The following is a 26,667-nucleotide window of genomic DNA, read 5'->3' as shown; positions in this document are numbered from 1 at the left end:
TAGCAGAGGGGGACACGGAGCTGCTGTCCCTGTGGTGCTCAGAAGAAAGGGTGGCTGCAGAGCAAAGAAACCCACATTTCCTTTCTAACAATGTTTGATTTCTTGGCACCCTCCACCCAGAGGCCTTTCTTTGTGCTCCTCAGGAACACCACAGTGAAGACAAGCTGCCCCAGCACCTGCTGTTCAATCCTTCGCCTCGCTGGGTCAATGGCCAAAGTAATCAATTCTATGGGGAAACAATAAAAATGGTACAAAAAACAAAGTGTCCCCCCGGTGTCCCGGTTCCCAGCCCTCTTTGCCAATTCCTGCCCCATCACCTTTGGTTGGGAGGACATATAAAACCAGCAGGATTTCTCAGTGTGGCCACAGCAAGACACAGACTGAGTCAGAAGCATGGGAAGACCAGCCAGGAGAGGTAAAGATGCTTTTGCAAACTGAGTAACTTGATACAAGCATTGCTCCTACTTTTGTGTGTCTCCGTAAGGGTCAGCATTCACCAGAAGTGATGCTTTCTGCAAAGACTGAGATAAATATGTATGTTTTCTGCAGGTTAAACTTTCTGAATTACTTGTTTTCATAACATTGTAAGAGCATTACAGACATTATAAACCATTCTCAAATGTTTTTCAGAGACAGATAACACTTTCACCTTTTCATTTGACTCTATAACTCCTCCGTAACTTCCATTCCTTCCTCTATTAATTTCAGCTTCTGTTTATTTGCTATTTTTGTACCAGTTGTGGCCATTCTGTGCTCCTCAGTAAGTGAGATATTGCTGCAGGCACTGTTCTAGCTCACAAGATTGCAGAGGCTCTTCAAGGCTGAACCTTCTGTCAGTGCTTCTGAGACACCACACGAGAGCTGTGGGCTGTTATTGCACCAAAGCTGACAAGCTCCACACCACAGCCCCAGTAAAGGAACAGATCTGTGGCTCTGTGCCTCAATGGCCAGGCAAGGGCCACGTTGTTCTGACCATGCTGCTGTGGGTGCCCCCTTCCTCCCACTCCTCCTCTTCCTCTTCTTTCTCTCCTCATCCCCCAGGTGCCTGCATGGTGATGCTCTGCACCCTGAGCGTCCTCCTGAGCCTCCTGGTGCCAGCTCACACCACCAGGTCACCTGACTGTGGGGGCATCCTCACCCCCTCTGGACTGAGATACCGTAAGTGCAGACCCACACCTCCCAGGCCAGCAGCAGCCAGTGGCACCTTCCACACCAAACACTGGCACCACAATCTCATGCCACTCCTCAGCTCACCTCCCTCACCCTTGCCCATTGCTAGCAGCAGGGGCTCAGTAAGGGATGGAAATGGGTTTCAGTCTGTCCATCAGGACACAAGCTCCAGAGGCTCTCATAAAACATCTGCCCTGTTCCACAGTTGCTGAAGTTTCAAAGCCACATGCAGAGTCAGTCCTCAGGAGGGACCTCATGGACTCCCCAGCCCCATCTCCCACCTCTCCAAGTAGGTGAGTTGCCCTCTCTTGCCCCTGCCATACCCCTGGCTCACTGGTGTTTGAATATTGGGACAAAAGGCACTTTGCCCATGAGAACAAAAATCCTCCTGCAGACCAGGAGGTTTAGAAATGTGGTCCTGGCTCCTTTGTTGGTGTCCAGCAGCAGCAGAACCCACAATGCTCTCAGGGCGTGGATTTATCTGTGCAGATCTTGTGAACTTTAGGGGTTTCTCAGGGTCTGTGCTGGTCTCCCAACACCTTCCTTTCTGCTCCAGCAGGAACCACATTACCTCTGTCAAAGTTGACAAGTTTTCCCTGACCCTGGTCCCCGACACGGGGATGCGGCTGAGCATCGAGGTGGACCTGGGCATCACATCTGCCCCGTGAGTGCTGGGGCTGCCAGGCTGGAACCAGCCCAAGCTCCTGGCTGAAATCACCTGCAGGAGCAAGGGTGGCCTGGGGGGAGTGTGGCCAGGAGCACCCCCCAGCTCCAGCCTTCTCCTCTCCTCCCCAGCTCAAGCACCAAGGAGATGAGGCTGTCCATCCTGGCAGACCTCCATGTGGACATGAACCCCGAAGGGAACCTGGAGCTGGTGACCTCTGACTGCAAACCCACCCTGGAGGAGGTGCAGAGCACTGAGGAGACAGACAGGTCAGCCCCACAGCTTTCCTCCTTGTGGGGTTTGGGTAATGGGTGAAAGAAGAAACTGAGGCACAAATGTTTCTAGGCATTGGGTTGAGACTTGCTCGCTGCCCTCAGAGCTAACAAAGGCCAACACTAAAGCTTTGTCTTCATGGGAGGAGCTTTGCTCTACTTTTGGGGTGGTTTCCCCATTTTAAGAGAGTTTCAGTCTGTCACAAGGGAGTGGTGCTTTTAGAGCTGTGCAGCTGGGATGCTTTTAATGTAGGTCCACTGGCAATTCTCTAGTAGTTTGTGATTCTGAATTGTAATCATAGCTTGATAGAAAACAATGGTAATTCTGTCACTGGATGCCTTTTGGGTCACATAAAAGACACTCACCCACCTTTGGCTGTTCTGGTTTTCTCCTAACTTCAGTTCTGTTGTTTTTACCCAGCAAGTCCTCGGGCTCGGACGTGGACAAGCACATCAACGTTGAAAAAGTAAGATAAAGTTTGTAAAGGCATGAGAGAGCATTGTACAGGTCTGTAAGAGTTACAGCACTTCATGTCTACCTGGTGCTTTTCCAGATTCCCCCCACAGCTCTGTGCTCACTGGACACTGCCACTGTCCCCTGGGTGTGCTACAGCCAATGGCAACACCCCCCTCAGAGGATATCTGGGGACACCCAGTGCCAACAGACCCCCAAGTCCATCTGTCACCTCTCTTTTCTTTTTGTTCTTTATTCCACAGATCTGCCTGGAAGTCTCCAAGTTGCTGCTTTTCCCGAATGAGCGGCTGATGTCTCTGGCAGGTGGGCAGCTGGCTTTCAGTCCCATTGTGGACTGAGGGTTTCAAGGAGCATTTTGGAGCAGATTATGAGGTGGGACAAATTCCTACCCTGCAGTAGCAGAGGCTCTGCTGCCATCATCTCCCTGGGGACCTGCTCCCTCTGCCCAGCTCTCTCCCTGTCTTTTTTACTCTGGAAACCCAGACACTTCCCAGAGCCTGTCACTCCTTCCCTCCTCTTCCTGAGCATCCCTCTGCTCCATTTGCAGCTCCATTCCCCATCACACCCAACTGCCAAGTCCAGTACCTGCCCCTGGCTGCCCCCATGTACTCTGAGCAGGGAATCATCATCTCTTTGCAAGTAAGTCCTCACTTTCCAGCTCTTACAGCCCAGCTCCAGTCCTTGGAAGAGCTGCTTCCACCAAGTGCTACAGCCCTGAGACACTTGAAATTCATTTTCTCTTTCCCCTGCAGACAACTTTCCAAGTGGCAGGGGCAGTGATCCCCCTGCCTGTCAGCCCTGTGCCTTTCAGCATGCCCGAGCCAGCGAGCTCCAGCCCTTCCCACCTCATCCTGGCCTTCTCTGAGCACTTCTACACCAGCTTATTCTCTGCCTTGGAAGAGTCTGGAGCCCTCAACGTGAGTCTCCTGGTGAGTGGAACAAGGGAGGAAGGAAGGAGTGGGAGATACACACTTGGAGGGACAGCCCTGCCCCGGGAATGTCTTGGAGGAACCACAAGCCCTACAGAGAAATGAGAGTGAGTCCAAGCACCTGCAGGAGTCCCAGCCCCTCACCCCCAAGCTTCTAAAAATATTCCTTGTCTAATGGAGCGTGGAGAGTTTGCCATGAGGATTAACCTGCACACTGCTCCTGGCATGGCTGGTGTGAGGAGGGCTCCTGCACACACCCAGGGGTGGGATGGGGCTCATCAGAGGGGCTGGACACGAGCCCTGGAGCAGCTCCATGGGTCTGATCACGAGCTGTGCTTTGTGTTTCAGAGCTCGCTGACCACGGCCACCTTGGCTGAGAGGATCACTCAGGTGTGTTGCTGTCCCTGTAACCCCAAGAGGCACAAGCCCAACTCAGGCAGTGCCCCCCAGCTGCCCACCCTGGGGGCACAGGGATGGCTGCCATGCCCAGAAACATCCCACTCCCTCGGCAGATGGGCTCCCTCTTCCAAGAGGACCTGCCAGTGGTCCTTCAAGCTGTGACCCGGAGCTCTCCTCACGTGGTGCTGGAGGAGGACAAAGCAATCGTGCAGCTCTTCCTCACTGCCCAGATTGGAGCGGGATCATCCCCCTTCCAGAGCTTCCTGAGTGTCAATGTGGTGGGTGTGGAGGCTTGGGGAGCCTGTGCTGAGTGTGTCCCTGCTGTCCACAGGCACTGCCCCCTCCTCTGAGCCCCAGAGCAGCCTCTGCAGGGGCTGACTCTGCCTTCTCCATCACAGTGCTCCTCTTGTCAGTGCATCAGAAACCAGAACCTCATTCCAAGCACAAAAAATGTAGGAACATTAAAAGAGTTACATGACAAATGTATGCTGAGCTCCCACTCAGCACTTCACATCCTCCTGGACAAGGATGGGGAGATTCACTTCAGAAGCCACATGCAACAAATTCACTTTTCCATTCTATCAGGAAAAATTTTACCTCAGAACAAATTTCCCAATTCCCCTGCAGCGCCCCATTCAACTGCTGTGGCTGTGACCCCAAAATCACACCAGCTTCTCTAAATAAGCCCTGTTTGCCCATGTGGCATCACGCAGGATGCAGGGAGCACACTGCAGGAGGCAGGGCGTGGATGGGTTCCTCACACCCCACAAAGCCAAAATGAGGCTGTTTCCTCACTGATCCTGCCCTCTGTTCCCCCACAGGACGTGACTGCCAGGCTCCAGCTCAGCGTCGCTGACACCAGGATGATCATCTCTGTGGCAGCCGTAGAGTAATGACCCTTCTGCCCTGCAGGAGCCCCAGGGGGACACGTCCCACTCACAGCAGGGAAAGGAGAGCCAAACTGGGCTGGGGAGGGTTTTAGATTTTAGAGTTTGGGCATTGCAGATGTAGCTTCTTCCCCAGGGAGACAGTGAAATTCCAGAAACGTGGCTAGGGAGAAAAGTGGGAACTGCAGCTTCCACACTCCCACAAAGGGCCAGATGAGGAGTTTGGGGAAACAGGAGAAACTGCTTAGTACAGCTCAGCACCAGCAGCTCCTCTGCTGCTCTTTGTTTTCCAGGGATATCGGGCTCAGCCTGGCCACCTCTGATGTGGGTCCTATACTGGTAGGTACCTCCAGCTGTGGCCACTCCTGGCACCATCCTCTAAGAGCCTGGTCCCCCTCAGCTGCCCCAGCCAGGAAATATGGGAATACTGACTTTGGGTGCTTGCTGCACCTGGGGGGCGGGACAGTTGAGTCCTTGTGGGATGGGAAGAGGCACAGTGAGCATCAGGACCCTCTCACTGGTCTCTGCCCCTCTCCTCCTGCTTTAGCCCCACACCATGAGCTGACCCTGCCTTTCCCCCACAGGCTGCCTTGCTGGAGGAGCTGTTCCTGCCCACAATCCGTGAGGAGGTGCCAGCCCAGATAAACAGTGAGGAGATGGGAGCTCTGCGGGTGCTGCCATGTGGGAAGCTCAGCATGGACCCAGGCAGCACCCAACTTCCCTCTTTCTTTCTTTCAGAGGTCCTGAGACAAGGGGTTTTCCTGCCCCACATCGCCAGTTTCACTTACACCGATGTCAACATCACCATCCACAAGGTAAGAAAGAAGACATTTAAACTGCTCCCTGCTGTGCTTGATTTAAGGGAAGCCCGGGAGCAACGCTAACCTCCCAGCTCCAGAATAAATCAGAGCCTGATTGTCCAGCCCTGGTAATTTGCAGGACCAAAAGTTCCACTGCCTTGAATAGGCCCAACCCCTCTTTAGTCCTATGGACACAGGCAGTGTTTGGGGCTGTGGGAGTGATGGTGAAGCCCTGTGTGGGCTGATGGAGCCACACAGGCACCATGCTCAGTCCTCCTTCCTTCCTTCCTTCCTTCCTTGCTCAGGATTATGTCCTGATCCCCTGCAACCTCCAGCTGGAGGCAAGGACTGGAGAGGCAAGAACCTGGGAGTGAAGTCCAGTGTCTGGAGTGGAACAGTGGCAGAATCATTCCGTTGACTCTCACATCGTGCTCTGTGGTTTGCCACTGCTTGAAATGTTGAAAATCTTCTTTCTTGACTTACTAAAACATCATGGTTTTATATTCTGGATAATAATGGTGTTGGACTAGCAGCTTTGTCTTCCAGCCTGGCTCCTGGTAGTTTTGTTGCACAGAGAATGGATTGTAACAAAGTTCCATGCTTTAATTAAACATTTCTCTTTAATTCTGCATTTGTTGGTGTGACTACTGACATTTTTCCCCCCTCAACAATTTGCACCTATAAACAGACAATTTTTGCCCATCATGTCCAGACCCTACATTTAATTAATCCCACTCATTTACAAGGATGCAAAGCAGACTCGTGCCTCTCAGCTGCAGAACAACATAGTCCCTACAAGGAGAGATCTTTCATCTGCTTTTCCTCCGTGTCTCGTGTTACTATGGGAACATTACAGCTGGTGAGTTTCCTGGGTCAGAAAGAAGAGGAGGGGGAGGAAATCAGTCTGCAGAATGGTTTCTAATTTTAGACCTGAAGGCAGTTATATTTTCAACACTTTGCTTCTGAGAAAGCTCATCACAGAGAAGATGCTGAATGAGAGGTGACTGCCAGCATCGGACTGCGCCGGCGCCGTGCTTGCTGGCATTGGGATGCTCTTTCCTACTGACCAAACACATCTCCAGGTTGTTCAGGAACATAAAGGGAGGAAAAGACACGCACGGCAGACACAGGCATCCAAAAGGGGAGGGTGGGTGGTAACAGAGCTTCGAAAGCTGCCCCAGTCACTCAGTCACTGGGTGCTGTTGGCATCTCCCCCAGACAGGGAGAACATGAGGCTGTGCTGATGCCCAGGAGGAGAATCCTTGTCCCTGACCATGCAGCCCAGGAAGAGAATCCTCATCCCTGATCACGCAGCTCCCACCTCAGCTCTCCCATGGTGATGCTTCACATAACCACAAAACCTTATTAATTATATCTACATCTGCTTTCACTGCTACAACTATACCCATCATTTCTAGCCTCTGAAGCTGCTGAAAAACACTTCAAATCCTTCCATTTCAAAGGCTCAGAAATAGGAAAAGCAAACAAAACAAGCCAAGTTGATTTACTGCAAGGAGTAAAGAACCCTGAAGGTTTATGTGCCCGGAGTGGGGACCTGACTAATGATGTTAATGCCTGAGGTTGGGCATAGCAGAAACAGCTCCCAAGAAAAGCTTCCTGGTAGAGCTGCAACCATTATTCTTTGACTAATAGATGTTAAACCAGTTTCCCAAAAGGAATAAGCTACAATAGAGAAAAGATGCACTTCTTTGGCAGGGAATATTCTGGCTCCAAGCTTCACTGCATGACTCTGCCTCTCCAGTGCAGGGCTGGAGTCTCAGGAGCTGCACCCACAACTCTCAGCCCCACCTGGGAATAGCCACAGCTTAGAGTCTCATGCTGGAGAATGAGGGTCATCTGCTGCTCCCTCCATTTACTGAGACCCCCAGCACAGCCAGGGAAAAGGAATGCTGAAAGAATTATTTGCATTAGCCCCCTTGGCAAACACAGAATCCCTCACTTTCCTGGGCAGTCCTGCAGGAAGAGCTGCCTGGTGACCCCCAGCTTCCCTCACTACTGGCACATGGAGCAGCAAGCACCAGCCAGATGGTTCAAACCCCAGAGCAGGGGGAACAAGCCCCTTCTCCAGCCCCCAGAAAACAGCAGAGGGATGACGTTTTGCCAGGGGCATTGCTGGAGCAGGAGCCAGAGAGCTCCAACAAACCCCCAAGCCAGCAGCAGCACAGCCAGTCCTTGGCAGCCCCTCCTGCTGCTCACCCAGCAAAAGATTTCCCAGCCTGTCAAGGTTCCAGGGTTAAAAAAACTTTCCTGAACAGGATTACCCCAGCTGTTAAGGGTTCTGGATTGCAGTTTCCTGCTCTGCTTATACTCCTGAAGCTGCTATAAATTCAGAGCATTAGATGTTCAAGTTGCAGAAGTGACAAGTACCATTGAGAAGATGCTGCCTTTCCCTTTGGAAAAGGCTCCTCTGCTGCTTCCCCCTCAGTCCCATGTGATGAGCAGCATGATGGAGGCCAGAGCTCAAGAGGAAAAGCCTTTTCCAGGGGCACAAGATGACTTTTCCACTCCTCTGTGGCCCTGGGCTTGCTGTGCCAGCTCTCCATGCAGCAGCAAGCTCCCATCACACGCTCTTGCCACGCTGTTTTCTTTCTCAAGACAAGCAGAGGCCTGGGACAGTGCCAGATCACAGAGCCCTCTGTAATGTGCCAGAGAAATGAATGCCTCCCAGCAGAGCAGAGTACACACAGAAGTGATGGCCAAACGGGCATGAAAAGGGGCCCTAAACTTTACTCACTGTCCAGAAGGTGTTTGCTCAGGAGCCAGAACAAAACCTTGTATCAACACAGCCTGTTCTGCCACCTGTGGGCAAAAAGGATGGATGGAGACCCCGAGTCCCAGCAGTGCAGGAGCTCTGAAGTGGCACAAAGCAGGTGCCAGCACAGGTTGCTGGGGGGTTGTCACTCATCCCATCCTCCAGGTAACAGGGTCCCACAGAGCCCAGAGCCTGCCCTGCCAGCTCCAAGGGCGTGCTGCTGTCAGAGAACATGAGCAAAGGGATCTGAGCTCCCTGCTCCTGGCTCCTGAGCGGGTTCCAAAGCTCCACAGCCTTCGCTCTTGTTGGCACCTCACCCCACAGGGGTTCAGCTGGTGATGGGGCTGTACCCAGCCCAGGGCATCAGTGTCACCACACAGGAGCACCACTTCTGCCCAGGGACAGGACAAGGCTTGTGTCACCAGCAGCTGAGCAGTCCCTGGGGAGCACAGCACCACAGGCAGCATCAGCCTGCACCATGCTGGGAACCAAAAGAGCTGTTTATACTCCCCAGGACACTCATCTTCAATGTCAGCGTGGTCTTCAACCCACCCAAAGCCTTTCTGCTGGACACAAGGCAGGCCAGCCACGTGGTGACAGTGTGTGACACCAGGTTTGTGTTTGGCACAGCTCAGGAGAGCACTGGCCAGTTCACACAAAGAGGGACCCCCAAAGGGTCCAGCACCTCCTCTGCCGTGTTCAGTGATCCCTCTGCAGCACCTCACAGCGATGCTGGGAGCTCATGCAGCAGGACAGGGTTGGCCGCACAGGTACTGAGCTGTTCCTACCTTCAGGCAGAAATGCAGGGTGGAATTTGCCCCATCCCTCACCTGCTCAGTGCCAGACTGCCACAGCCTCTGGGGACACAAGGAGTAACTCACACACTTGTAATATCATCCAGTGCTGGCAAAAAACTGGTGTTGGAGAGGCCATTTAAAACCTGAGATTTGTAATTTTTTTTAACACAGGATAATTTGGGCTTTTCAAAATCCAAAATGCTGAGATTCTTGTCACTGTGACGTGCAGAGACCAACAGGCTGTGACATCAGCCTAAGCAGATGTGGCTCTGGCAGGCACATGGGTGTTCTCCAGGGCTGTCAGACCTCTTAGTCCTCTGGTAAGGAAGTTTTCCTCTCCAGATTCTATTAGGAAATGCTTCATGACCTTTGGAAATTCGATTTAATTTTGATTTCTGCTTGTGGATTAGCATTTGGTCAGCAGGTTATCAGGCCAGGAGGAGCCACTGAAAGTTCAATTTTTTTTCTCAGGCAGTTAAAGTGGGAAGACTCTTCAAACCCAAATTCAAAATATTGATTGTCACAAAGGAGCAAGATCCCAGAGTGGAGGCAGGACAGAAGCTCACCCTGAGAAGCATCAGAAACCAGAACCTCATTCCAAGCACTAAAAATGTAGGAACATTTATTAAAAGAGTTACATGACAAATGTATGCTGAGCTCCCACTCAGCGCTTCACATCCCCCTGGACAAGGATGGGGAGATTCACTTCAGAAGCCACATGCAACAAATTCACTTTTCCATTCTATCAGGAAAAATTTTACCTCAGAACAAATTTCCCAATTCCCCTGCAGTGGCTGTGACCCCAAAATCACACCAGCTTCTCTAAATAAATGTTTGCACACAGAGCTGCCAGTCAGGTTTCCAGTGTCAAACTGTACTCACACAAGCCATTTCACTTTAAAATATCTTAAATATTATCAAGAATCTTGAACAAGTTTAGTAAAAAAAAGCAGATAATGCTGATCCTGGCATTCCATTCTTGTTGCTCTTTTCCTCTCTCTGCCCCCACAGTGCTCTCCATGCCTCCGGCTGCACAGCTCACACCAGAAACACGATCAGGCCCTGGAGGAGAGCAGAGAGAAACACAAACACATTATCTCCCATCAAGGGACGTTGGTTCACAACACACAGCAAAGACAGAACCCTCCTGCAGAAGTCCTCATGTCCAGTTTGCAATAAGGAGGGCACCTAACTCTTTGGGAGGTGTTGGGGAATAGCCTGGCTCCTCCAGGACCCCTCCAGGGTGAACAGGGCTGGAACTTGGGGCAATTCAGGATTCCTTGAATGGTGCCACTGCAGAGGGCTTGCCTGAATGCCTGGATCCACATCACAGCTGCTCCCACTGAGTTCTTCAGAAAGAAAAGAGGGCCTGGGCAGGGAACTGGGACCTGCCCCAGTGCCTGAGCACTGCTCATGGTGCAGCTGGGTCCACACCTTGTGTGGGCATCACATCCTCAGGAACATTCCCTGACCAGGGAGGTCAGACAGAGCAGCCCTTTCAGTCTTTCAGGGATTGAGTTCTACAGCCCTTGTACACAGAGCCAGCACTGGCAGGGTCCTGTGACCAGCCCTGGAGCCTCACAGGAGGGAGCAGCCATCGGAGCACTCACCGCTTTTATCTGAAAATCCACATTCACCAGGGGAATGCGCAGCACCTTGGGCAGAGGGATCCCCATGCTCAGGGCACCTGCAGGGGACAGACAGGTCCTCAGCCCACCACAGAGCTGCTCCAGTGAGGGCACAGGGAGCAGAGCTTCTCAGGGCATCGCTGTGTGCTTGGCTTTCCTCACTTCTCCATCACTGACTGCTGCCAGGACTGATGCTGGGGTGGGATGGTGTAAATGTAAGGCTGGACTTTTAACTACATCCTCAAAATTGGGATTTCAGGGTTTTAATGGCTCCAGCACTCCTTGTACATCTTCCAAACCATCCACCCACCCACCCACTCACACACATACACACAGACACACACATACACACAGACACACACACACACAGACACACACACAGACACAGACACACACACAGAGCTCCCTCTTCCCTCCTCTCCCAGAACTGAAGTGCTCCCAGCATTACAGCCATCCAGGTCACCTCACCATTGATGGCAGGCACGAATGTTTCCTCAAGCAAACTGCTGCAGTGGGGCTTCAGGGTGGAGATCTGAATCAGAGAAGGAACAGCCACGTGAGCAGCACTGCCTGGCCCGTGCCAGCAGCAAGCAGAACCCTTGGGACTGCAAACCACTGCCCACTGCCACAGCAAAAGAACAGTCCCTCTTCTCTTTGAAGTGAATCTACTTTTCTTCTTCAATTTGTATTCAGCCCTTCCTTTAGAAAAACTTCTGCCTCGTGACACTTCTGCTGCAGCTCAGTGTGAGCTTTGCCCAAGCAGAGGTGAATAAACAAACAGATTTCAGCTTTACATTTTCTTTATTAGAAAAGGCAGAAGGGAAAAAGAAACCCCAGCAACAGAGGAATTGCTACAACCTACACCAGAGAGCAGCTAACAGCTCTGACCATCAGCAGGGGCAATCCATCACAGCATCCACAGCCACTGCCTGGCTCCCTCCCTCCCCAAGAGCCACAGGGCATCATGCTTGGCTGCTCTTCCTGCCCAGTAAAGCCCAGACTAGTGTTAGAGACTTACATTACTGATGCCAACATCAGAAGACTCCAAGGAGAGGGAAGTGCTGCGGGGAAAGGAGAGCAAACAGCAGGTCAGACACAAGGCACCGGCCAGAGCTCACAGCCAGACCCAGCCATATCCAAGCATACTCAGAGCAGAGACCCACAGAGGGACACCTGCATTGTGACACAAAAAACAGGGGCTGGCACGCTTGCAAGAGAGAAAAGAAAATAGGAAAATAAAAGCTTAACCTCATTTTAATTTGTCAATGATGCAGCACTGCAGCAGGGCACACACAGCTCCTGGCTGCGCCTTCCCTCTCCCTCCCTCCACTTTCAGGAAGGAGACAGCTCCTGGCCAGCTGGGAGCAGAGCTGCTGGAACCCCGTGGCAGGGGGGTTGGAGCTGGATGATCTTTAAGATCCCTTCCAACCCAAACCATTCTGTGACTCTATGTAAAAGAACACAGTCGGGTGAATTTGCTACAGCTCCTCATCTATCACTGCAATCACACAACTACCCATACCTAAAATGGATGCTTTATTTCCACTTTGAATTCCTCTTTTCTACTTCTATTGAATCTTGTTATACCCTAGTCTATTGAATTAAAAGCCTTTTGACGCATTTCTATTCCCTATATCGCTGCATACAAGCTATGCCAATTTTGCTTCTAAATCCAGCTCTTTGACAAGCTAAATGGCCGCAAATCCTCAAACCTCCCGCTATAAGGAATGCTCTCCAATCTTTAATCATGCCTTGACTGGCATTAATGACAGCACTTTCCTTTACTGCTTTATCATTCATGTCCAATATCAGGCATTTGGAACCACTGCCCAGGATCAAAGTCAAGCTGACAGTCTTACAATTATTCAGGTTACCTCATTCCTCCTTGTTATAAAACTGACACACTTTTCCTCCAGCCTCTTAAAACTTTCCAACTGCTGCAATCCTTCCTGAACTACCCTATCCACCTTATGCCATCAGTCAGGTATGAAATTCTCACATTCAGATGAAATGTCTGATTTACAGACATGGAAAACATTTCAAGGCAGGAGCCCCAGAGCTAACATTGCAGCACAGAGAATGTCCCCACCTGTGTGAGGGGACAGCTCACCTGCCCAAGGCCAGCTGCAGCATCAGCCTGCCCCCAACAATGGACACACGGACGTTTAGAGCAAGGTCCTGCAGGCAGGGAGGGAGAGGATCAGCAGATGGAAACATCCCCATCCCAGCCGCCTCTCACCCAGCTGGCTGCACGCTGCACCCCTCCGAGGCAGCTCCATCCACACTTACAGCCTTCAGCAGCAGGAAGTTGAGGATGGATCCATCTAAGTGGTTACTGAAGAGCTGAATCAGGACTGAAAGTTTGACACTGGCTTTGTTTTCTTCCAAGAGGATGAGCGGGTTCCCTCTCAACACCAGCTTGATGCTCAGAGGACTGGTCCCACTGCAGGCAGAGCACTGTGGGAATTGGGGACGCATGGAGGTGGCTGCTGGCACCCCACACACCAGCCAGCCAGGGGACTGGCAGTCCTTGAGCAGACTCCCACAGCCCCATGGCTCCACAGGGCCTCCCCAAGGTCACACACACCCTGGACAAGCCAAATTACAGGTCCAGCAGCATGGATCAGCTCTCCATGCTGAGGGCAGAAGGGATGAGGAAAGCAAGGCTGTGGGTGTCAGAGGATGCCCAAGAGATGGGATACACAGGAAGCAGGAGATATTTATCAGCTTTCCATGTCAATGGCTACAGGCTGGGAGAAGGCTTTTCCCTGTTCAGGGAGCAGAAGGCTGGAACAGACAATGGCACACAGGGGTACTGGGCAGGGCTGTGCAAAGCCCCAGTCCCTTCTCCCACTCCCATCAGCTGGTCGGGCAGCAGGACAGGCTCAGGTGCAAGAGGAGGGGAGCAGAAGGCTGGGAACCTTTGGCAGGGGCATGATGGCACAGCCAGGTGCATCCTGGAGAGCTTTACACAAACCCCTGAGCCAGACCAAGTTGCTCACCCCAGCAGGAGCGATGGTCCGCACGGCCTCGCGCAGGCGGCTGGCACCGGAGAACTGAGGGGACAGAAAACAACAACACCCATCAACAACCCATCACCCAGCAACACCCATCCTGCTGGGCCACCCCATCCCACGGCACCCTGAGCCCCCCACTCTCTCCACTGCTGCCTGGGTGACTCCTGGTAGTTGTTAAGGTGAAAGGTGATGTCCCCCAGAGGCTTTCAACACCTGCCATGCATAGACCCCAACACTTCCCATGGGAAGTAGAGATCAGAGGCACGGGAAATGCAACCAGCCAGGGAATGGCACTGCAGATGTGCAATGTCTTTTCTCTGTGGTGCTTTGCAGACTCCTTGAAAGGCTGACAGCCTGCAGGAGTGCATGGCACAGGCAGTGCACAATGCTCTCCACCGGTGTCCCCAGGGGTGTCCCGGCAGACAAGAGCACAGCTGGGCAGTGCAGGTGCTATTGCAGCTCTCTGAGAAGGGCAGGAGGGAGGCAGTGCTGGGGTCAGCACACACACAATGCACACAGCCAGGGACAGGCACGAACAGCCCTCCCTGGTGCTGTTACCTGTCCCTTGTCACTCGCTCCAGCATGAAACACAGCCCTGCTGTACTCACCACGTCTGGCGTGCAGGGGAAGGTCTGTGGGGGCAGCTGGAGCAGGAGGGACAGGACTGCATTGAGGAAGCTCTGGCGCATCACCAAGAGCAGGAGCCGGTCCATCAGAGGAGGCAAAGCAGAGGGGGACGAGTCGTGGGGGATGGTGCTGCCTCCCACCTGCTTCACCACGCCCTGCAAAGAGAGGTGACACAGGCATCAGCCCTCAAAGCCTCGAGGCATGGTCGGATCTCACAGGAGTGCAGCAGTGCCAGATGAACATCCCTCAGGAAAGCACCAGACTCGGAGCAGGTTGCTCTGTTTCATAGATGGCAGGATCTGGCAAAGGCAAGCCTGCGTTACTGAGGTGCCATTAGCTAACACCAGAAAATTTATTACTAGCTAATAAGAAATGCTATTATTGGCTAATAACACACTGTCCACATCACAAATCACTGCTTCACTCCGTCCCTGAGGTGTCACTCCAAGCACCGAGGGGTGACGGTGCTGCTCACAGTGATCCCAGACCTGCCCCAGCCGCCCTCCAGCTGCACAGACACCCACACTGACACCGACTCTTTGCTAAGGAGACTGGTTCTGACCGTCCAGGGGGGGCTGGGGGCAAAGGCTCCTCCCAATGAAGTCATTTCACCAAAGTTAGTCCAGCAGCATGGGTTTCACAGAGTGCAGTGCTTGCTATCAGCCCCTGCTCCTCTTTAGACCTCATGTCCCACTGGCTTCTGTCCAGCTGCTTGGTTTTTTTAGCAAGTAGTTTGCTTTTTTTTGCTGGGTTTTTTTCCCCCACTTGCTTCTGTCCAGCTGCTTGCTTTTTTAAGCTCTCCTGTAAGCAAGCAGCTTGCTTTCTGCTGTTTGGGTTTTTTTTCCCTCACAGTGAGACAGAAATAAAAAATGCATCCATTAGCCTGGTTCAGCATTCACCCATCGCAGAGACTGCACAGCAAAGGCAAAAAGCACCAACACACAGGTCTGCAGGGCAAGGGAAACGAAGAGAACTGCTCATGCCATGAGAAGGAGAACTGCTCATCCCAGCAGCTACATCCAACAGACACAGCCTGGGGCAGACTCAGGGTAGGTTGACATGCAGAGCACAAGAAGAAAAGCCCACACAATCAATTAGGGGTGATTTGGGTAAAGATCTAAGCACTTTGGAGCTGAATTTCCAGGACAAATCATAATCCCAGCTCCTCGTGGGATTCTACAGCTCCCATGGGATGAGGAATGCACAGCCAGGCTCCCAGGGTCCTGCTGCCCAGCATTAACTTACATCTAAATCCAGCCCAAGGAACCTGCCAGAGGTGTAGGGGATGCTGGCCAGCTGGTAGTGGATTGTTCCTGCTGTGCCGACCGGGATCACTGCTGCACACAGGAAAGGGATCGTTACAGCCCCGGGAAATCAGCAACAACACAGCCTCCCCTGGCCCCAAGGGCCACCAGCCCCCACACCCAAACAGGCCCAAGCATTCAGGGCTCAGGGGTGCTTGCTGATGCTCCAAAAGAGCAGAACATCCCCAAATTCAGCTTGATGGGATCTGCCTTTAGGATATAGCACAAAAAGAGCATCAAAGAAAATAAGAAAAATCCAAAGGTGATGCATAAAAATGGAATAAGGAGGGCTTAGGTGGGAGCAGTTCATTGGAATGCTGGGGTGTGAGTTCCAGGCTCACCAACAGCCCTACAGAAGTGCTGGACTTCTGCTGATGCACTGAGGGACTTGGTGTGGGAAATGGGTCTTGTTCCCATCGTGGGAAACACAGGGCAGCAGTGCCTCACCCTCCTCAAGCAACTCACCATTGAGAGTGCTCAGGAGATGGATGTTCACAAGGTTCATCACGATATCCACCACGGGGCAGAGCTGCAACACAAAGCACACATGGGACTGCTCACCCCCCTCACCACCATCACCACCACCCTGCCCAGAGGCCCTCCTTTCCCCACCAGGGAAAAAGCTGCATGGCAATAAACACAGCTGGGGTGCTGTGAAAGGCTTGGGGCACTGGAGCATCCCTGGAGCTGTGGGACCACACTGAAATGTTTTCATCTGAGGCCTCGCCCTACAGGCAGCACCCTGTGGACGCCCCAGCCCCGTGGCCCATGGCAGTGATGTGGGAGAGCAGCACAGAGAGGCAGTGCATCTTGCTGTGGCCTCATAACCAGTTTTTCCCAGTGTTTCCCAGTATTTAACCAGTTTTTTCCCAGTATTTCCCGGTATTTAACCAGTTTTTCCCAGTATTTCTGTGCCTCAGCTGTGATAGGAGGACGATCCTCAGCCGTACCAAAGCGGGCAGAGTCGCTGTCAGCTGGCGAAGCACCAGCTCATTCACTGACAGGGTGAGCAAGCTGGAAAAGAAAGAAAAAAAACCCTCCAAATCAGCACAAATAAAGCTCCAGGACAGGAGACAAAAAGATCTCCAGCCTTCATTTTCAGCATTCTCCTGTACCCTCAGTCATCCCTTCAGGGCCAGTGCTGTGGCTGATGCTCACCAGAGCAGGGGCTGGAGATATAAAAGAGCCACTTACCCCACTGGAGTGAGAATTTCACTCATTGCTGAGAATCACAGAATCATTAAGGTTGGGAAAAGACATCGAAAATTATCAAGTCCAGCCATCAGCTGTGTAGCACCACCATGTTCCCCACTAAACCACGTCCTCAAGTGCCATGGACACATTTTTTTAGCACTTCCAGGAGTGGTGTCTCTTCCACTTCCTGGGCAGCCTGTTCCAGTGCTTGACAGCCCTTTCTGTGAGGAAAACTTTTCCTTCAGCTCTCAGGGAGCTTTCACTGCATGAAAAGAGTGAGCCTTTCACAGTCTAACCTTGTGCTTGGTATCTCCCTCAGGTATTTAAATCAGTGCTGTAGTTAAGGGAAGAGGGAGCTGTTAGGAAATATCTTCATGTTACTTACTGGGAACAAACAATTTGCATCTGGAATAACAAGAGGAGAAATCTGCTGTGTGACATTTCCACACTGCTGCTGAACAACTCACTCAGGACCTGTGATGCCTGCAGCAGCACAGAGGCAGTTTTGTCTGATAATCAATATATTTCTAGACTGTTGGGTTGGCAAGACGCATGCGAGCACCTGTTATTTATGCCCAAATTCTGCCTACAAATGGATCTGAGGAGCTGCCATGAAGTCATTTGTGTATATCTACACTTCTCTTGCCCCCCTAGGGGTTCACTTCCTGCAAACCATCACTTTAATCCTGCTAAAAATTAAACCATGACCCCCAGAGCAGGTGAGCTGTGTTCCTCTGCTCACTCACACAGCATTTTTCAAAGCAGCTGCTGCACTGATTGAAATATAATGCATAATGCAAAAATTAATTAGGAGAATTTCTATGAACCTGAAAAGTGAGCAATTCAAAAGCAAGAGAAGAAAATATTTCCCATTATCAATTTACTGCTGAGTTCATCAATACATGAAGTCAGCAAATCCTTGCTGTCAAGAATTTAATAAGACTGAGCAAGAGATGGGACATTTGCATGGAATTACACACAACCACAGCAGTCAGAGGGAAACTCCACATGCCAGGCATGGGACAGCAGCCAAAGGCAGAGTACAAAACCAGGGAATGTAATGGTCCTGTTTTCCTGGAATTCTCCCAGCCCTATTACTCCTACCCTTTGGATATCAATTCTCCAGCTCAGTCTAGAGAAAGTGTGATGGGAAAGGTACCAAACCTCATGCTTCAGACCTTAAAATTTCCACAGGCAAACAGGGCAAATTAACCCTCATTCCACTGATGCAATTGGCATTGGCAATAGGGAGGAAATTCCACCCTGAGGCCTGGCTCTGTATCAGTGAGCACCGTCTGTGTCCTGGCAGACTTTCCGTATTAATAAAGAGGAGAAGATCGCACGTAACAAAAACATAAATCCACAGGCACTTACCCAGAAAGGACCTTGATCTTTATGGCCCCAAGAATGCAGAGGCAGTCTTCAGTGACAACCTGGAACGTGCCAGATTCAAAGTTTGTGCATTTAATGTTTGCAGTAATGTTCACTTCCACTAAGATATCAATGAGTTCTGAGAGCAGGCCAACCAAGCTGCAAAAAAAAGCAAATGGGATTATTGCATCTCTCAGCCTCTACATACAGAAACTCACCAAAGCCAGGAGAAGCAGGCTTCTCCATTTCCTGCAATGCCACCAGTGATCTTTTGGTGTCTGTTTTGCTCTGTGACTTTATTATAGGTAACAAACACTTCAAAATCCTTAAGAGATGCGAAATATGCCAGGGTAGGGGTTTCCCTCACTGAATCCCCACTCACCAGTTGCCTCTGAGCTGCAGCTTTGCCCCGATGGTCAGCTGGACCCCGATCCCTGGCAGCAGCACCACCGACAGCCTGGGCACCCGGACCTTGATGAGGTGCAGGCTGTGAACAACAGCAAAGGCTGGCACAAATGAAAAAGGCTGGCACCTTCCAGCAGCTGAGCAGCTGCACCCAGAGAAGACCCACAGCACCCCAGCCACCTCCAGCTGGAGGTACAAGGATAAGAGACAGCAGGCTACAAGAAGCCTAGAACCAGACTGGGGTGGAAGCTGACTTTGGAGAGCTGTCTGCTTTTTCCCTCTGTGGTGCCTTTTGCCTCTCTCAGTGCTGCCAGGCATTAACAGCACCACCAGAGCTTCACTCTGCACCTACAACCTGCAGCGTCCCTTGCTGGGGCCACACCAACACTGTTGGGTCAGAATTTCAGTACCACATTAAAACAAGGATAACAGCCCAGGCCAAGCCTGCCAGGGACAGCTCAGCCTGTCTGGTTCAGAACTGATGCTGAAGGAGCACTCACAGGGAAGCACTTACTCCGTGATGCTGGTAGGAGAGCTCAGCTGACTCCCTTCACCCATGATGTTGGGAACCACGAGACCCTGCAGGTGCTGGTGGATGAGCCCACTATGAATTATGGCATCTGAGAGAACTGGAAGACATCTGTGTGTGAGGACCAGCACGGGCAGCAGTGACTTCTCCCCCCTCAAGCAGATCCATCCTGGCACAGCAAAGCCCCTCCACTCCCCAGAACTCCTCATGGAGAGACATCAGCTGTCTCCATGCAGTAAAATAACACAGGGATGGTATTTTACAACTTTGGTGCAATAAACCAAAGCTGCCCTTGGTGAAGTAAACAGGACAAGCAGTGGAAAGCATCCCAGACTCCAATTCAAACATCACAGCTTGGCTGTGCACTGCCAGGAGCACCAGTGACCCCGCTCAGGGGCTGGGTTCCACTCACAACTCATCTCCCCTTTGTCAAAGAGGTTTTTACTTGTTGATTTTTGCCTGTTTGTTTTTGCTTTCCGCTTTTGGAGTTTTTTAGTAGAAACAACTTGAAACAAGCCTGAACGTTGCAAATGTTATTATGTCTGCTACTTCACAGCAGCTGTTTGTCAAATATCAGCTGCTCCAATATGGAAATGAGAAACTGAGAAAAAAAAAAAGAGGAAATAACCCAGATCTAGCCCTGAAATTCTGTGTGGCTGCTTGGAGCTGAAACGTGCCCCAGTTCTGCAGCAGAGATTTCCCTGTCCCATGAATCTGGTGATGGCTCTCAGGGGCTCTGAGCAAAGTCTGCAGCCCTGAGGAATTATGAAATAAAGATGATGGGGAGCAAAACTCAGGAAGTTTTACCCCCCCAGAGCTTTCAAAGCAAACACAACTTGGAGGTGTTTTCTGTAGTTACCATTCTGCATCGCCCGCGGGCTGACAGCACAGGACAGACCAGACAAGACTTCCTGCGAGGGTGAGAGGAGGCCACAGAAAAAAATGATTCCAAAAAGCTTCAAAACCATCATGTCCAGAAGATTCCCCTGCTGGCAAGGGAGACATCAGAGGGGACAGTGAGGAAAAAAAACTCTCAGAAGTGACCCCAGTGTTTTTATGAGGAAAGAAGTCAAGAAAGGAATCCCTCCTTTACTCTTTGTCTGGATCAAAGGAGACTCTGTTCAAGCCCAGAGCAACAGAACCTTCTTCATGTCCACGCACATGGACAGGCTCCACGTGTGGGTCAATAAAAGCCCGTTCCTCATCCCTTGTGACTGGCCCAAAATGTTCACACAAAAGAAGCCAAACTTGTTGTTTAGACTATCTCTGTATCCCTGCAATACACAGGTACAGGTCTTTTGGTGAGGGGCTTTGACAAGAGAAGCATCTGAGGATTATCTGTGCTCCTTCTACCTCTCAAAAGCAATAAACTAAAGCACAAGTGATGAAAATAAACAAGCTAGAAGTTATAACTTAATAACTACTAACATAAATTTAATTATGACACAGCAGACATAGGGAGGTGATCAGGAGCTGGGTGCCCAGCACAATCTCCAACCAAAGCAGTCAAGCACTTCCAGCATGAGGACCCTGCCAGTGCAGCTGTCACCCTGCCACCACACAACCAGCACCTAGAGGATGTTACCTGACTCAGCTGCAGCCAGCTGGGACGGGCTCTTGGCTCCACTCGGGCTCCTCTGGACTCCTCCAGACTCTGTGATGTCCCTTTGTTCCCCACATCTGAGATGAAAGTAGCATCCCTTATATAAAATCTGCAGCCAAGTGGACACGCCTCTTCTGCTCAGCCTCCCTGGGCCATGACCAGGCATCCCTTTGCTCCTGCTCCTGGCAAGCACCACCCAGATGCCAATTTTCTTGTTCGAAACAAGGCAACACCACTGCAACACCTGAGTCACTGCTCATTTGGCCTCCAGATGCTGCTTTCTGGCCATCCCATCTGTCCAAAAAAGCGTGACCTGCACAAGTGGATCCCGAATCCCTATGGGGAAAACAACCTTTCTAGGAAATAGTAGAATTATAAAGACTCCTAGCAGAAGGCTGACGTAACTTCCCATGCAGGAAGGCAGCACACAGAGCACAAGGAATGTGGGTTTGAGGAGATTTAGACCTAGAATATCTATTTTTGGCAACCTGGCAAGGTGTCAGATTTAAAAGACTTATTCCTGTTTCAAGTTAAGTACTGGGAAAATATTTTCTTGACAAACAGCGATGCTGAGAGTTGCAGAGACCTGGTAAAGGTTGGCATTTAGATTGATTTCAGATGGGTCTGTAAAGTGCCATGTAAACAGTGAAGTTGTATTGAAAAGCACAAAGCCAACGATTAACATAGTTTTGAATAAGCAACACTTATGGTAGCTGAACACTGGTAGCAGCAACACGGATTTCAAAGGAAAGTCTCATCCTGCAGGAGATATCTTGGCTGGGCTTAGCAGAAGTTTCCATTGTGCAGGGCCCTGGGAAGATTTTATCTGGGCACTTTGTTTGGGTCTGGTCACCCGTGCTCAGCTGGGATGGACGTGGGGAGCAGCAAAGGGCTGCTGAGGGAGCTGGGGAGCTGGAGAGGGGCTGGTGTGCTCAGCCTCATGGAACAGGGAGCAGCAGAGATACAATCACCCTCCACAAACACGGGAGAGGAGAAGGAGAGGAGAGAGGGAGGAGAGCTGCCTGGGCTCAGGGACAAGGCTGGCACAGGAACAAACAAAGCTGGAGAATCAAATTGAAGTTAGGAGAAAGCTGCTACCACCACAGTGAGTTTAAGGCTAGTTGTCCCCTGGGAATACAGAAGGCAGGAAAATATACTCAGGATTCTCTTCAATACTCCATGAGGTGTGTTCTTGCAGCAGCAGCAAAGTGCTTGCACTGGATCCCTCAGCATGTGCTGCCCTTTGCTCAGTGGAGCAAACTTTGGCTTGTCACTGAAACTTGTTTTGTTTAACATTCAACCAGCACTGCATTTGATGCGCTGGTGGCAGTCTAGTCCCAAAACCAGGGGATGAACTAGATGATCTTAACAGGCAACCTATCCATGCTGCTGCTTTTTTGTCCCCTTTCAGAGATCCAGATGCACCAGGCTGAGCAGTCACCATGAGCACACCCACACGGAATTGTCCATGACGCTGCTCCAGCCATGTGCAGGAATATCACTGCTGCCAAAAGCCAGCTGCTGAGCAAGAACAAATGTGGATTTCCAGCTGGTTTCAGAGTGTCCCTGTGTGTGCAATAAGCACCTGAGTTGCTGTGTATGTGTACGTGCCCAGCAGAGCCAGGATCCCATCGGATGCTCTCGCTGCTCCATGGGATCCTGCAGCACACCTGAACCATGGCACTGACAGCAGCTGTGAGGAGCACAGCCCATTTTACACACCCTGCCCATATTTCTTCTTGCTCTGTGACTTTTTCCTCCTCAGTCACATCCCTTGTCTCCCCTCTCATGCACCCGTATTTCATCCTCTCCTTGCAGCAGTGATTTAGATATCACTGACCAGGAGGCTGGATTCAGTCCTGCAGTGACAAGGGAAGATATATTAAAATAAAGCATTGCAAGAAATTGTAGAAGAGATTGTCTCAACACAACTGCTGGAAAGCAGAAGGGCTCAAGGAAAGACCAACACCCACAGAGAAGAAATGCTCCAGAGCAGCCTCTGGCATCCTGCACTGCCCCAGGCTTGGGGTTCTGCAAGAAGGCAGGTTAAAAAGCAACAGGATCTTTAGAAGAGTAATAGTAAAGTAATTAAATGTAATAATTTATTAAATATTGTTAAATTCACTGATTTTTTTCTCTAATATTCAGAACCATGGAAGCCTAGGGAAAACTTAGGAGAATTGCACCCTACAGGTCAAATTAAAATGCTGAGCAAGGCTGAAGATGAAATAAAATCAGAATTTTTGCACTACATTTTAATGACAGATGGTGGTTTTGAGACATTCCAGAGGTTTGCAAGCTAGAGGAGCACAGCTTTCCTTCACTGCTATGTGACAAATAAAAACTAAAACTAAAAGGAGTAGCCTCAGAGTGTTGAAATTCTTTAATGGGCAAATAGTAACTCCTTGTTTAGAGTATACATAAAGTGAATCCTCTCTCTTGAGGTAAAAAGCCTAAATCTGGTGGCAGGGCTTGCAGCCTGTGATGGAGCTGCTGTGTACAGATGTTCAGCCTTTTCCCTCTCAGGGACACTTCCTAGGAGTCCGTGGCTGCTTCCAAAGGGATGCTGTGAACATTAATGAACTGCTCAGCCCAGATGTCGATGGAAGTAATTCCCTGATGCCAACCAGAAGGCAGCAGCCCAAGGGGAAGGAGAAAGCACTTGGGGAGGAAAATGACCCAGCAAACTGCTGTGCTGGAACAGAAACTGGGAAAGGGCGGGGGGAACAAAATAAGTTTTAAGTGCTGACTGCAGCGGGGCTGTGAACTCACAGCCTGGTCTCCGGAATCCTAAAGTTGGGGTGATGAATTGTTTTTCCCATCCAGGATTTTAGTGGGGAATGTGGCAGCATAGCAGATCTGCCCTGGGAGGGGGTCAGGCACCTTGGTCAGGGGCAGCTCAGCCCAGAGCCTGGAAAGCAGCACATGGAAAAGGGTGACTCACTGCTCTGGTTCTTCTGCCTCACTGCGAGCTGGTTTGTTCAGGGGAGATTTTTTTCCCACTCTTGTTAATGAAATTGCTCAGGGAAGTGGAAGGAAGGAGCTGTCTCTGAGCTCCCCAATGCAGTGTAAAATGCTGAATTCAGCACCAGAAACATGGCATTAGTGCAGCACTGTCTCTGTGGAGTTACCTGTGTTCTGGTTGGTTTGGGATGGATTAATCTTCCCAGAGCCAGGCTCCAAAACTAATTTTGAGCAAGAGGATTTGCCAAAACTTAAAACTAGAATCTCCTAGAAAGGATCTGGAAGGTTTTAGCAAGAACTGAAGGACTCAAACCCTCCTCACGTTTTGGGACTTGACTTGAGCCCAGGATTGACAGAAACCCACAATCCCCAGGGCCAGATTTACAGGTGCTGGTTTAGCAGCTCCCATTGTCAGCAGCCCGGGAGGGCAGAGCAGCTTAATTAATACCCATCACTCCTGCAGCACAGCCAGCCTTGCCAAGCTCAGGCTGACCTGGGGCTGCTGCTTGGCACACAAACCCCAGAGCCGTGGCAGGGCGTGCGTGGGCAGACGTCAGAGCGCTCCTTTGCAGCTGTACCCGTGTCTGATCACTCAGCCCTGCAGTTTCCTACACGGGCAACTTGAGAAGCAGGAACATAATCTCAGGCAAGGGCCACACAGGCAGGGAAAAAAGGGAGAAGGACACAGAGGCACGGGCAGCAGCTGCCAGGAGATGCCTGTCAGGAGGAGGCAGAGCAGCAGCATTGATTTCTGGAAGCATCCGCAATGCTGAGCATAAACAGCAAAGGCGGGTAAAATCACTGCCATGAGATAAGCACAAATCGATGTCTCCAGGAATTTTATAGACAGGAAATTTTCTTCTTCTGAGACGCCAACAGAAGCAGAAGGAGCATAATGTTATCAGCCTGCAAAAAGGGACAAACTTCATCAGGCAGATGCAGTGAGACAGAGAAGAAATGCACAGAAAAGCGTCACTCAGCGGACACTCTGCAGTGCAAAAATGGAGGCACTTCTGCAGAGGGGTGTTCAGACCTTGCCCAGAGCTCCCCAACGCAACACTGACAGCAGCTCAGGCTGGAGGGCTCACAGGGACACCCAGGGAAGCCCGGGCAGCCTTGCAAATCCCTTCCCAGCTATTTGGGCAGGCACTGGCTTCACCAAGTTTTGCAATATTTTATTGGTATCTGTCACTGCAAAGACCCAAGCGCACACATTTCTGGGTGGGTGTTTTGCATCTGGCCTTTCAGGTGTGGCCCATTCCGGGTTTCCCTGGGGCATCCTTTCTCAGCTGGCCCCACACAAGGCACACTTGGTGAGCGGAAGAGGTTGTGACCTTCCTGAAGGACTGCCGGGAGCTCCAGTGATGGACCACAGGGCACACACCAGCTGTCTGCCCCGTGTTTGGGGTGCATGGCCAGAGCCATCCCTGCCTTCTGCAGTGGCTGACCTACACCAGCATCTCTCTATCCCTCCCTCCCGTCCTGCTGATGCCCAGCACTCCCCCAGCAGAGCCTGGGTTCCTCAGTGATGCAACGTGCACCTCAAAGTCAATTCCAGTTCTATGTTTTAAGCAAATGAATCCCTCTCCTGCTTTCTTCCCATCACTTCCAATCACTCACACTGCAAGCGCTGTGAACGCCTCAATTCCTCCTCACTCTTCATTCTTCCAATTTATTTTTTTGCCTTCCTCTCAGGCTGGAAAATGGATTTCTGTCCATTTTGTTGTCTCAGAAAGTGTTGGCACTGTGGTGCCAGTGAAGACTTTTTAAATAAAGACAGCTAATTCTATTTGACTGAAGGATAGCGACACAGACTCAAAGTCATGTTTCTGCCTTGCCTGAGGTTTGGGGAAGCTTTACTTTACAAAAAGAAAAGCGGTATTGAGTGAAATTGTCCTTGATAGTCTCCATTAATCCCTGGGAAGAATTAGCAGCAGCTTTATATTACATTCATACATCTTCTAGGAGCAAAGATTTCAGGCTTTCTGTCTTATTCACAGCTTTTAATAGAGACTTGACACGGTCTCTTCGGACACATCATCAGCACAGGTGGCAGAATTAGTACCCTGCTTTGTCCAGATGCTCCTCGGGGGATAAATTACAGCCCTGCAGGCAGGCAGGGTTTGGAGTCAGCGTTATGGAAATAAATGCTTATATCCAGGAAGACACCGACTGCTCTAAAAAATTGCAGCTGAAACCAGGGAGTGAGTTCATGTTAAACAAACCTTGCTGATGAGTTAATTAGCCTGACGAGCACGGATGAGGTCTAACTCGCCCAGGTGCCATTTCCTTTCCATCAGTTTGGTGATGGCGTGTCCATTCTGTCTTGGGGCAGAAACATCAAAACAACCAATGTGATTCTGAGAGAAGGAGACAAAAAGGCATTAAAGGACAAAGAGGCATTAAAATCCCGAGCAGGCTGGCAAAGTACAGGGTCACACCGTGCAGGTAGGTGGCTCTCCTGCCTCTGACCCCGTGGGACTCAGCGTCCAGTTCACACCTACAGCTGGTGCCGGTATTTATTAGCACTCATCCCGTGTCCTGTGCGCTGAGGAGATGCCACATTTCTCACACATCCTCCCTGGGTCCCCATGCTTCCACACGGAAGAGCCATTGGATGGGCGAGGAGCTCGGCTCTCGCAGGGGGAAAGAAGCAGGGACGGGAGTGGGGAGCATCCGTGCAGTGCAGGGGGTGCACGGGCCCAGAGCTAATCTGGTGACAAGGCCTGGCGGATTTCTGATGAAATACACCCACGTAGCGCAGAGGAGCTCCAGGAAAAGGCCGCGGGGCACGCTCGGGAGCAGAGTGAGCTGGCTCGGACACCCAGCGCGGGGCTGGAACCGCGGGACTCGAACCCG

The 26,667-nt window shown here is 51.0% G+C and overlaps 2 protein-coding genes across 2 annotated transcripts; one reads left to right on the top strand and one right to left on the bottom strand.

Moving 5' to 3' along the window:
* Positions 1 to 393: 393 nt before the first annotated feature.
* BPIFB2 (BPI fold containing family B member 2) lies at positions 394 to 5,970 on the top strand. Its single transcript, XM_014307543.1, has 16 exons — positions 394 to 415; positions 1,042 to 1,158; positions 1,376 to 1,463; positions 1,727 to 1,834; positions 1,966 to 2,103; positions 2,528 to 2,573; positions 2,824 to 2,884; positions 3,129 to 3,220; positions 3,334 to 3,510; positions 3,859 to 3,900; positions 4,023 to 4,187; positions 4,731 to 4,798; positions 5,090 to 5,135; positions 5,381 to 5,444; positions 5,535 to 5,611; positions 5,902 to 5,970. Exons 1-16 carry the CDS (start codon positions 394 to 396, stop codon positions 5,968 to 5,970), a joined length of 1,380 nt encoding a protein of 459 aa, XP_014163018.1.
* A 4,234-nt stretch (positions 5,971 to 10,204) lies between these two features.
* LOC102039351 (BPI fold-containing family B member 4-like) lies at positions 10,205 to 20,212 on the bottom strand. Its single transcript, XM_005422297.1, has 15 exons — positions 20,101 to 20,212; positions 19,227 to 19,341; positions 18,690 to 18,794; positions 18,311 to 18,466; positions 16,693 to 16,756; positions 16,208 to 16,271; positions 15,684 to 15,775; positions 14,420 to 14,593; positions 13,797 to 13,850; positions 13,084 to 13,251; positions 12,905 to 12,972; positions 11,813 to 11,855; positions 11,263 to 11,326; positions 10,777 to 10,853; positions 10,205 to 10,228 (listed from the first exon to the last, which is right to left on the bottom strand). The coding sequence occupies exons 1-15, from the start codon at positions 20,210 to 20,212 to the stop codon at positions 10,205 to 10,207; spliced, it is 1,380 nt and encodes a 459-aa protein (XP_005422354.1).
* Between the last annotated feature and the right edge of the window lie 6,455 nt (positions 20,213 to 26,667).

This window comes from Geospiza fortis, unplaced genomic scaffold, assembly GCF_000277835.1.
Source record: "Geospiza fortis unplaced genomic scaffold, GeoFor_1.0 scaffold188, whole genome shotgun sequence".
In the NCBI taxonomy this organism is placed as follows: Eukaryota; Metazoa; Chordata; class Aves; order Passeriformes; family Thraupidae; genus Geospiza; species Geospiza fortis.
Note: the sequence above shows the minus strand (reverse complement) of the source record. Positions and strands in the feature narration are given on the sequence as shown.